Source organism: Heloderma suspectum, chromosome 3 (assembly GCF_057233095.1).
Source record: "Heloderma suspectum isolate Gila_16-S chromosome 3, 16-S_ref, whole genome shotgun sequence".
NCBI classification, from domain to species: domain Eukaryota; kingdom Metazoa; phylum Chordata; class Lepidosauria; order Squamata; family Helodermatidae; genus Heloderma; species Heloderma suspectum.
In genome coordinates, this window is record NC_139460.1 from 206,372,894 (window position 1) to 206,384,929 (window position 12,036).

The 12,036-nt window shown below is 41.9% G+C and overlaps 1 protein-coding gene across 1 annotated transcript in view; it reads right to left on the reverse strand.

Annotated features, from left to right (window-relative positions):
- Positions 1-12,036, reverse strand: part of ANK3 (ankyrin 3) — a 320,808-nt gene that overhangs the window by 153,893 nt on the left and 154,879 nt on the right. Inside the window, exon 9 of the mRNA XM_084845353.1 lies at positions 1,241-1,339. Coding sequence (XP_084701479.1) covers positions 1,241-1,339 — 99 coding nt within the window. The remainder of the gene's footprint in view (positions 1-1,240; positions 1,340-12,036) is intronic.

Genomic DNA, 12,036 nt, shown 5'->3' on the forward strand with positions numbered 1-12,036 from the left:
GAAAATCAAACAACACTATGCCCCTCCCCGATGCTTTCTGGTGTGCGTAGGATTGATCTCTTCAGGACCATCTCCTCCCAAATGAGCCTACTTAACTATTAAGATCTTTGTTGGAACCTGTTCTTTGCCCCCCTCCTCCAACTTCAGAAGTTGGGGGAGCAGCACGAGAGGGTGCTCTGTCTTTAGAGGCTCTGCTGGTGCCAAACCTGATGTCTGTCCGGTGCCAGGTAAAGATAATTTAATTCATTGAGTTCAAGCCTTGTAGTTTATTTTGCTACTGTGTTGCTGTTCACAAGTGCTGCTTTATCCTGGCTTTGACTGAGCATTCTGTATTTTTAAAATGTACGTTTTTGTGTTTAAGTTATGTTGTTAGCCACTCTGAGAGGCTTTCTGTCTGACAGTGCAGGATAAATATATATTGAATAAATACATGAATTAGAATTAGGGATTATAAGTGGACCACGGGTTCACGCCCTACCCCCATTCCTCTCCAGCACAAATTCCTTCCACCTCCCTCTGCCACCAGTGGTCTTAAAAATAATTACGTATGACATCAACACTGACAACTACAGTTAAGCCTAACCAGTTTCAAATCCTAACCAGCTTTAAACCCTAGTTAACTTTAGCTGGCTTGTGCTCACAGATGTTTTGTCCTTATATCCGTCTTACACATGCATACAGAGATATAACACATCCTATGGAGAGAACACATTACATTTTTTAGGAATAAACCCTAGATGTTTTAAGGCAGCTTTCCCCAATCTGGTGCCCTCTTGATGTATTGGACTGTAGTGGGTAAGAGACTCAGTTATGAATCAGTAAGTTCTTAGCTGAAATATTACTTCTGCCATGTAATCACTAGTTGGCATTAGGCAATCCACACTCTCTCAACCTCCCTGCAATAATATTGGCCTACCTTACAGGGTTCTTATTGTAAAGATTACAAGGTAATATTACAAAGAAGCTCTATGAATGTTCTAAAACACCAACACCACAACAAAAGCCATCCCCACAGAGAGGTGCTGGAATGCATAACCTAAACAAAACAACTACAGATGTATGAAATTGCTCTTAATATGGAAGCCAATAGAAGAACTGACTGAATATGATTTTCAAGAAGATTGCCAACTTCCCTGCTTTTCAGTCAAAAGTTTGTCTTTGCAAGGGATTCTCAACATGGCCAACAATACAGATGATTGGGGATGTTGTATTATTCTCCAGATCCCAAGCTCCACATTACCTTTGTTTTGGAAAGAATCGGGGCTCCTCGATCAAGCAGCATCCTCACAACTTGTTCATGGCCACTTCGTGCCCCACAGTGGAGAGGTGTCAGCCCATCCTATTAAATATAAAAGTCACAACCCATTATTTGGGGTATCAACTAATAACGCAACTTTAACAGATACAAACTAGTTGTAAAATGTTGGGCAGTGTCCGACAGTGTTATTGCACAAGCAGCCATCCTGCCGGTTCCATCGCTCAAGTGGAACCCACTGCTTACACAACAGAGATTTAACACTTCCTCTAGGAAGCCCCAAAACAAGCAGAAATGCCCGTTCCTGGATCAAGACAGGTCAGCACAGGTCCCTTATGGGTCTCGCTTGCAGAACAGAATCGCGGGGGTTGTGGCACCCCATTGGATACTGCCCAATTTATGCCACATTTTCATTATATTTTCCTCTTAAGAAAGAAAAACAAAAATATATATCCAGAGTTACAGTATCGTGCTATTAACTAATCTACCATGAATAACAGCACTGCAATGATACATGGTTGTACTTTGGGCTATGTTCTCTCAGACCATCCTCTTTGCAAGGAACTCTGCATAGGCTCTGAAACCAACGTTTCTATGGAAGTAGGTAATGTGTAACTAGCTAAGCTAGATGTACTTTATTTATTTTATTTGAAATTCTGTGTGTCTGATTGTTGCCTTCCCTTTGTTCTTCCCTCCCTACCCCCAAACTCCTTTTTTAAATATTTGGACATTTGGCTGCATTGTTTTTAATGGGAATTTCTCACTAAAACTTTCCTCATGGGCATGACTGCACAGCTGCAAAGCTACCACTTTTGTTCTTAGTATTTTCACAAGGTTCTTGTTAAGTTTTGTTTTTCTGGGCTTTGGCCAAGAAAGTCTAAAGCATCTTTCCTTTAATCCCCCCGCCCCTGAGCTGGGCTGAAGGCAGGGGTCCTTAGCAATGGAGTTCAGAAACTCCCCAAACAGTTGGACAGACTAAGGTGTGTCAGGAGGTTTATACTGATGGGTGGCGGGCTATCACCGGTCTTTTTCGGGGAAACTCTTGTAAAGAAGGGGTCCACTAGGAGGGAAAGTCAGGCAGCAAAGTGTCTTGGGCTGGTCCTGCTAGGTATATGGCCTATGCATGGCCCTAGTTGGACTCAGCCTTTAGAATCTGAACTTCTGCTGCCATTCCCATATGATCTCCTCATACACAAACAGTTCATAACGTTTCATTTTGACTGTGGTAATAATAAATTATTTCTAAAATACTTGCAATACTGTTGGGCCCACATGATGGCTTCAGGAAACACAGAATGTGGACTAATACTTCAATAAAAGCCATAAAGAGCATACTCCTTTGGATTGTTCTCCTGATAAGATGGAGGGCTCCAAGATGAGAGCCCTCCACCAATCCAATGCCCTGCTAGCAAGAGCCTGGCAGGGCAGGAGGAATGATGGACGTGATTTTGCCTCCAAAAATAAAAGTTCAGCTAGACAGGTCTCTTGCTGGTGCTAGGTGGGGATGGGCGACAAAGACAGTTCAGGATCCTGTGGCTCCTTGCCTCTCCCCTCCCCTCCCCCACCCACTGTCCTGCCCCCTTTTTGCCTTCCTGGTCGCTGTTGCAGCCTCAGAAGATCAGCTGCTGTGGTGCTTTCTGCCGCAGCTGTGAGTGGGTGGGGGAACTTCCTGATGTCGGATTCCCCCTCTTGAAGTTGTAGGTGTATCTGTGTGGCCTCGGGAGGGGGAATCCAACATATCCCAGCATCCCAGGGGCCATAAGATTGCTCTGTAAAGTATTTAAAGAAGAGCAGACATAAAACAGTTCAAAAAGCAACAAAGAAGAATTTGACCGATGGCAAAGGATTTTAAAGTCCTTTAGCCACTTGACCCCAAAGACCTATGAAATGATACATTTATTCATTATCAGCAATAAATACATACCAACATACATAAAATTAATCAGAATATGTGATTTTGCAATGGCCTATAGCTATATCAATTTGATTATTATTCCTTTCTATAGCACTTGAAGCATATAACCTTTACCTCATGCACTTTACATCACTTCTAAATATTATTTTAGATGATGGTTCAGCCCAACAAATATGTAACTCACAGATAATTCAACCATCCATTTTTCTAAACTTTATATGCTTTGGATGATATTGGACATACTTGTGGCATTGAACAACAAGTGCTTCAGATTAAATACTGTCCATGAACTTCTGGAGGGAAGCACAATGTGTATTCCCATCCCAGCCTTTTCAGTAATAGCCCCCCCCCCCCCCCCGTCATGAAATACCCTCCTCAGAGAGGTCTGCCTGGCATCCTAGTTTGTTATCTTTTTGGCACCAAATACCTTTCATTTTCTCAGGCCTTTTAATTCTTTTAATCTTCTGTATCTCTACTTTGTTTTAAGTAATTTTGTCTTTATACTTTTGGTTCTTCTTCTTCTACCTGTTTCCAGCCTTTGCTTCTTTCAATTGATTGTTTATTGTGCTCCTCCTTCTGTTATTTAACCTGGATTTTGGATTTTATCTTTGCTTTTATTATATGTCACCCTGAGAGCTTTTAGCTATAGGGTGACTGAGGGCACAGTCCTATGGAGTAAGTCATCAGCCTCTGAACTCTGAATCCTCAGCTCCATGCTCCGGCTGCCCTGCATTTTCAGCTACATTGGGAATTTCGCCTGTCTAGCAGGGGGAGCTTCAGAGTGGGAGGGTGGAGGCTGCACAGTGCAAAGGAAGCTGTGTAACATGGCTTCTGCAGTCCCCTCCCTTCCCCTTCCTGCCCCGGGGACTGCCCCCTTTTCCCTGTCTCTGCACTCCATTTCTGAGCAGGGAGGTGTAGCCGGTGTGGAGAGAACCATGCTCACTACAAGGGCACGAGGCAGCGGGTGGGGAGCCTCAGTTCCCAGAAATCGAAAAATTCTGTGGCCTTTTAGACAGTGTCTAGTGGCCATAGGATTGCTCCCTAATACATTTAGAAATAAATAATTAATAAGTATAAAGTACCTTCTATATAACCTTTTAAGGGAAGTATCAGCAATTGGTCATTGTTGGAAACCTTTGCTGGCTCCAGGCTTTTGTAGGCCTTGGGCAACAGAGTTAGGAAACATGAAAGGCTACTGGGACAATGAAGATGGGCTGTCACTAATGTCTTTGCAAACTTTCTTCATCTGAAAGATTGGTTCATGCTCGCACATTTCTGTCATCATATGGTGCCTTTTCCCTGTTACCAAAGGATGAGATTCATGATGAACTGACAGTTTGGCAAATCGTTCTTGCCTGCCCCTCCCTGCCCTCCATGACAAGTAAACCTGATTTTTTAAATCTTGGTAAAGTCTAATGGGTTTGCCATTTATAAGATTCAGTTCCACATGGATCTTGCCACAGGACAATTCATACATTGTATTATGGTGGCAGAATAATGTGTGTTGCACGAATCCACCCATGAATCAGTTGTCAAACTGCCAAGCGTGTCAAGGTTGGTAGTTTTGGAAAAGTGAAGCAAAGCAAATAGATGAGTTTGGCAGATGTGTGACTTGGCAAATAATTGGACTACTGAGCGATGGTTAATCAGATAGCCAAAGAAGCTGTAGGGGAGGTCTGATGACAACTGAAACATCACATGGATCAGACTAAGAAGCCACGCCAAGATCAGAGGCTTTATAAGACCTGGAAGCAACTTACTGGTCCTTTTCGTCATCTGACCCCTGCTGAGCTAATAGATGTGGTACTGCCATCTGCAGTAGGGGCACCTAAGGGCAGCAGAAAACAGGCCACCAGCCATAACTTTTGACAGGAGCACAAAGAGTAATGCTCGAGCCCTATGCACAATTACCTGGAAGAAAGTCCCATTGAACCCAATGGAACTTACTTCTAAATAGACATGCATAAGAACAAGGGCAAGGCACCCAGGTCTGGCTGCTAGAGCCCCCAAATCCAGACCCCTGTCTATTATTACTGTGGTTATTCTTGTTGTTGTTATTATTATTATTATTTCTCATTGGACAAATTCTGAATCCTTACATTGTGTATTGTTATTTTGCTAAAAGTAATGGGCCTCTCCAAAACTAGTCACAGGTTTCAATGAAGTGATCCTTACCTCAAAAAGGTTTCACACAATCACACACAAGTGCACACAGACACAAATGTACTGTGCTGAATGTAGCAGTTTCGAGTGACATTAAGGCAGCTACTTATCCCTACCTCACATTAACTCACATCTTTGCTTCCTTGGCACTTCTCACATTGTTCCTCTAGGCCAGAGTGTCAGTTAACGTCAATTTGGTTAGGATGACTCAGGCAGATTGTGACCCAGAGCGCTTACACTCTATTGCTTCATAGAAGTATAGGCTGAGACATATTTTATCTATTGGTTTAGGTTTGGTTCATAAGATTGAATGGTCTGGTTTTCTTTCTTTCTTTCTTTCTTTCTTTCTTTCTTTCTTTCTCTCTCTCTCTCTCTCTCTCTCTCTCTCTTTTACATTTCTATACTGCACAATAGCCGAAGTTATTGTCCATTGTTTGTGCACTATGTGAAGTCAATGAGTACAACTTCAAACCTAAGCCTTGTTCAAGTGTTAACCCTGCCCTCCCCCATGCTATTAGAATCACATGACAGGGAACTGGGGAACTTATATTCTTTCACGTCATAGATAAATAGGCTGAGACATATGTTATCTATTTTTTAGGTACCACCCTTTGATGCCATCCACTCTGTTATGTTCCTGTCACTTGGCTCCATCATCCTCCATGCACTAGAGATTGGACATCTGCAGTGGGAAGCCTTCTCTATGATCAGGGTTATAAATTGAGCAGAGGCCTACATGAGTAGAGTAGACTCTTTGCTGTAGACATTACCCTCCAATGTGTGAAGGACAACAGAGCTGTTCAATGGGATTGTGACAGGGGGAGCAGAGTGGTCCTGCTCTCCCACTCACGTACTTCTAATCACCTGGGGATGGGGGTGAACGCCTGAAGGAGTGAACACCCTAGACTCTCACTGAGCCCAGAGATTCAATGACCTGGCATGGACAATCATATCTTGGGCCTTTTGCCTGTGCATGCAGCCCCTTTGCACCTCCCTTTGTGTTGCAAGCAATTGTACTAGGAAACCTCTAATTAACTATAGTTTGCCATTTCATCCAAACTTGCTTCATCTTTTAGGTTACCAGCATCAGAATAAGCTAGGATATTAAACATGGGGTTGGAGTAAGCTTAATATCCTGGCTTTTTCTGAAGTGGGTAAGAATAATTTCCCATTTTTGATTAAATGGGAAATTATGGGTAATTAGAGGTTTGCTGGTATGATGGTTTGCACCACAAAGGGAGGAATGAAGGGGCTTACTGCACGGGCAAAAGGCTTGTTCATATCACAGCTTATTAAGCTGAAATATGAATGCGGCCATTGTGACAAAGGATCAAATACAAAAATTCAAAACAATTCAAGTACCCATCAGAACAGAAATAAATACCCACTGGTATAGCAATGAACAGAAAATGTCATTCTATAATGCCAGCAAGCTCACAGCTATAAACAAGATCTGTGTAACATGTAATTTAGATGCCACTTCATCTCTCTTATTTATTTACACAGTGTCAATCACTTTCTTTCTAAGTACTTTAGGGCTGTGCTTTTTTTTTTTTAGGGCCTTGATGGACTCTTAGCACATAGTGTGCTCATATTAATTTTGGCACAGTACACTGGAGGAACATCTTTTAAATTGGAATTAAGAGAGTTGTTTCTCCCTAACTGTTAAACTTGCTCACTGAAATTGCATCCAGTAATGACAATTTTATTTGACAGGAGGAACATCAAGGCACATTTGTACCTAAAATGCCTTTGTGAGCTTTAAATCATTAGATTATTTGACCAAAATTCTTATTTGTTCTGAGCTGGAGAGGGGTAAACAGGTAAACCAAGCCCAGGTCTTTGGAAAATACAATTTTTATAAATTAGTCAAAATATGATATGCAAATAACTGAGAAACATATTTTCTTTTAGACCAGGCTTCCCTAACCTGATGCTCTCCAGATGTTTTGGAGTACAGCACCCATCATCCCTGACCACTGGCCGTGCTGGCTGACACTGAGGGGAGCTGTAGTCTAAAACATCTGGAGGGCATCCGTTTGGGGAAAGTTGTTTTAGACTAGTAGTTCTAAGAGGCAGGTTTCTTACGTAGGTATGGACAATTGCAAGGAAGGCACAACCCCTCCCACCCCTAGTTCTGTCATATTGGGGCCATAAAGAAGAGTGCTCCAGGATTTCCTTTACCTCTCTGTGCACAATTCAAGAGGCTATCTTTAATGTGTAAAGCTTGAAAAGTCTCAGATTTATACCTCTCCAGGATTACCTCCCCCATGCTCATTAACCCATGTCCAATCACAATCTCTAGGACTGTTTAAAGAGTATTCTAGTGATGAGTGAATCAAGTCTTAATGATGTGGAGAAGATCCACAACTATGGAGACCTCCCTCCTGCCCTCTGCCCCATTCTTCAGATGGTAAGCAAAGCTTGAGTTTAAGCGGTTTCTGGAAGAAACATGCTTCCAGAGCTGGACTGAAAGATGAGGACCACAGAGAAAGAATCCACAAATGGGGAGCAGGGGAAGGACGGAACAAGCTCAAGTCCTGTTCCTGATCTCATCCCACATTAACATCTGAAAGGGTCCAAAGAATGAGGTACCTTTCTCTGGTTTTGCTAATTCCGCACCAGCAGAGACAGCATGGCTGTCCTACTTATACAAGGCAAGCTAGCAGTGAATTATGTTTTGCTACACTCAAGATCATTGCTGGAGCCTCTTTGACATGTGGAGCAGCCAGACGGTTTTGAGGTGTGGTCAGTTTTAAAGTCTAGGTTGCAGCAGAAATCTACATTTCTCTCTCTTTCACACACACACACACAGTCACACTCACACTCACAGAGACCCGGTATAAGAGCCAAGAAATCGTTACCAGGCCATCCAATAGCATGATTCAGCCAGCATCAAACACCATAAAATGTGTATGAAATTTAATAGGGCCCTTGAAATAATGTGACTGCAGCATTCAGAAGCTTGTACAGAAGACAGAATGGTGGCCTTTCTGCCTGATGGGGCAAAGCAATTGTCTGAGTCGGTTTGGATTTCCCAGTGTAATCTGAACTCCTCTTTGTCAGAGGTAGACAACTGGGCTGCAAATCTCACTCTCTCTCTTAATACCTAAAAGGCATTAAAGAGTCTGGGTGTTTATGTCTCCACTCCCCTTACCACTAAATGCTTACTATCATTAACCAAGAACATAAAATGAAACAAACCACTATATCTGATCTGTAGATCAGCCCTAGTTTTAAATTGTCATGAGGGGATTTGGCGGGGGGGGGGGGGGTAAAGGAGATTAAAAGTGGCCATTCACTGAGCCATTCACCAAAGCTATACTGTATCTGAAATATGGGGTTTCCAGTATGTTTATTTTCTGGGCACATGTAATGCAGAAGGATGTGAAGCGCAAAATAAATTACATGCACTAGGAGGCATCTATCCACTGAAAGCCCTGCAAAGGTTCAGGGAAAACATTTCCAAATGATGATGACAATTAGCAGATCAAGTATGCATTGACAAAAAGATTAACTGTATCATCAGTTTTATCCAGCTTTCCAGAGGGCTTTGTGATATGAAAAGCCAGTACAACAGCAATAGGAATTCTGCTAAAATTAGTAACAGCAGTGGCACGCATACCCTGTGGCTGACGCTTGGGTCTGTATTTCTAAGACTTGGTTCACACATAATGACAATCCAAAGTACAGGTTCAATATGGGTTGTCATTGAATCATGGGATGTTCTTGAATCATGGGTTGTTATTATGTACGTACCCTACACTATGATTTAACTATGGGTTGTTAACCAAGAACAACCCAGAGTTCACAACCCAATAACAAAACATAGGTTCTCTTCCTGGATTCTTCATGGAGAACAACCCATAGTTAAACCATAGTGCAGGGTTCACATGTAATGACAACCCACAATTCAGCAACAATCCATGATTCAATGACAACCCATACTCATCCCGTACTCTGGCCCTGTTCAGGCATAATGGTGGTGTTCAGTTGTAATTTGTAAGGTAATTAAGTTGCTTCCTCTTTCTAGCAACAGCCTACGAATGTGGCACTTGGAGTTGTTCATGAGTTAAACAACCCAAACTTGACACAAGAACAAGCCCTAATCACAGAAACAACCTATGAATACCTCATTTATAGGTTATTGCTGGAAACTGGAAGTGGGTTGCATGCAGCCCACATCCCCACAATTTGTGGATTAATTAACCGATTAATTAACCTGCAAATTGCTGCTGGAAACTGCTATTATGTCTGAACAGGGTCTCTGGGTTGTTGTTACGTGAGAACCAGGCCTTAAGTATCAAAAGAATGTCATGCTTTTTTTAAAAAAAAAACAACAACAACCATACCTTAACATGTGGTCTACAGAGGAATTATAACTGTAACAGGGTTCTAATTTTTTACTCAGATTGCTGGATCAGACTGTCCTCAATAACTATGTTATAAATCCCACCATTAATCGGGTTTTCACTTAATTCCTGTTTCATACAATCTACCCCACCATTACCACTGTTCAAGATATTATTGGTATAACTGTTTCATTTCCAACTTCAAAGGCAGTCCCCTGATCTTGTTTAAAGATCTTAACATCAAATGAATATTAAGGTTGCCAAACAGCTATTATTTGGCTGGTCTGACAAGTAAAATTATGTTCTGACAGGCAACCAGTATTGTGATCTAAAAACCAGTAGATTCCAGATCCTGCCAGGCTCTCTACATAACCCACTAGATTCCATCTTGGCTTCGACTCGACTCACCAAATTCCTCCAGCTTCTGCTGCTCTTGTTGTTGTTCAGTCGTTAAGTCGTGTCCGACTCTTCGTGACCCCATGGACCATAGCATGCCAGGCTTTCCTGTCCTCTGCTCTACAAGTGGATTATTCCCCTGGTCTGCCCCTCACCTCCCAGACTTTGTCTGTCCTAGCTCCGCCCAGAAGGCCATTATTTTTGAAATCAAACAGCACTTATTGTAACATGCAGCTGGGTATATTTTCTGCACTGGGAGAAAATTATACAGTGGGAACTAACTCATTTTGTGCAGTAAGTCATAGGTTGTTTCTTAAAAAGAAATAGTTAAGAAAAACGTAGAAAATAAAGATAAGTTTTGTTGCCTTTTAATATTTCTAACCTTATATCAATAGATTATTACAGCCTTCTCATACTTAACATTATTTGCAAGGCAGCTCCATTATTCTTCCTCTCTCATTTTTCCTTCATTCCTATTTATGTTTCTTGCTCCACTCATCATCATCTTCCTTCCCTCCTTCTTGTTCTCTGTAATGTTCCCTTCTCTTGTTTCTTAAGTTAAGGAAGGTTCTGCGCAAAGGAAGTTCATGCAGAATTGGGGAAACATTGCTGCAGTTTTCCCCAACCTGATGTCCTCCAAATGTTTTGGACTACAATGCCCAGCATCCTTGTCCACTGGCCAAGCTGGTCAGGGCTGATGGGAGTTGCAGTTCAAAACATCTGGAGGGCACCAGGTTGGGGAAGACTGCACTACTGGCTGTTTGAGCAGGGCGGGGGGGGGGCTTAGAATCACAAGATGGCAAACCTATTGAATACTGGCTACCCAAAATAACAACATCTGGGGGCAGATGGGACAAAAGGTTTTAGCGTTTTCTTTTCCTTTTTGGATTACACAGTCTAGCCTCGGAAATAGATTACAATGTCTTGGGCTTTGACCTCCTTTCTCCATTGACTAGCCTTTGTACGTGACCTCAGAGAAATTCACCATAATGAATATGAGAGAATGAACTCTCCTCAAAGTCATGATGGAGCTAGGGTATTTATCTGTGGCAATTATGCCATTTTTGAAGCTAAATTCATTACGTGATGGTTAATTTTGAATTTAAAACTGTGGGCCTGCACATTTTAAAACAAGTTCTGAAACAGCAAAAGAGCATAAACATTTCACAACTCAAATGTCCATTTTTGATATACCAGTGTTGATTTTCTCTGAAAACAGGAGTGCTAGTTCAGAGGATGCAGATGATAAAGTTGAAACATCAGTAGAAAAATGCAAATTTAAAATGAAATTTGATACTCCACATTTAAAAAACACACACAAATATTAATATTGAAATGGGGCACAATTTTATATCACTTCTAAGTATGCATTACCTTACTCATTCCACTATGAGACTGGAACCATGTGTTATAGCTACTATATGGCCACCACTGAAACCAGTGACCCAGCATTTGTTCTTCCTCTCTTCCCCATAACATACATTTATTTACTGATTATATTTTAAATCTGCCCAGTGATGTGTTCTCTGATTACAAACCGTAAAAAGAATACAATACAAATAGTTTCATTAAGTTGTGAAAACAGTGCTGTGTTGAGAATTTGCCCTCTCCACTCCACTGGCTACCACTTGCAAGGTGGGGAAAATTACAGTTTTTGCCAAGGATGGGAAACATGTACTCCTCCAGATGTTGTTGGGCTGCAACACCCATCATTCCTCACTATTGGCTTTGATGGCTAGGGCTGATGGGAGTTGTAATCCAACAACATCTGCAGGGCCACATGTTTCCCAGCCCCAATATATGTGATGTGATGTCATGCAGTTTGCATTAAAATTTAGTAAGGCACTTCAGAGGAGGAGACAACACAGGGCTGCTGCTTTTCACAGTGGCTGCGTGTTGGCCATGCAACCTAATTCTAGCCTAAATGCCTCAAAGGAGTTGGTGGCAAACTGTCT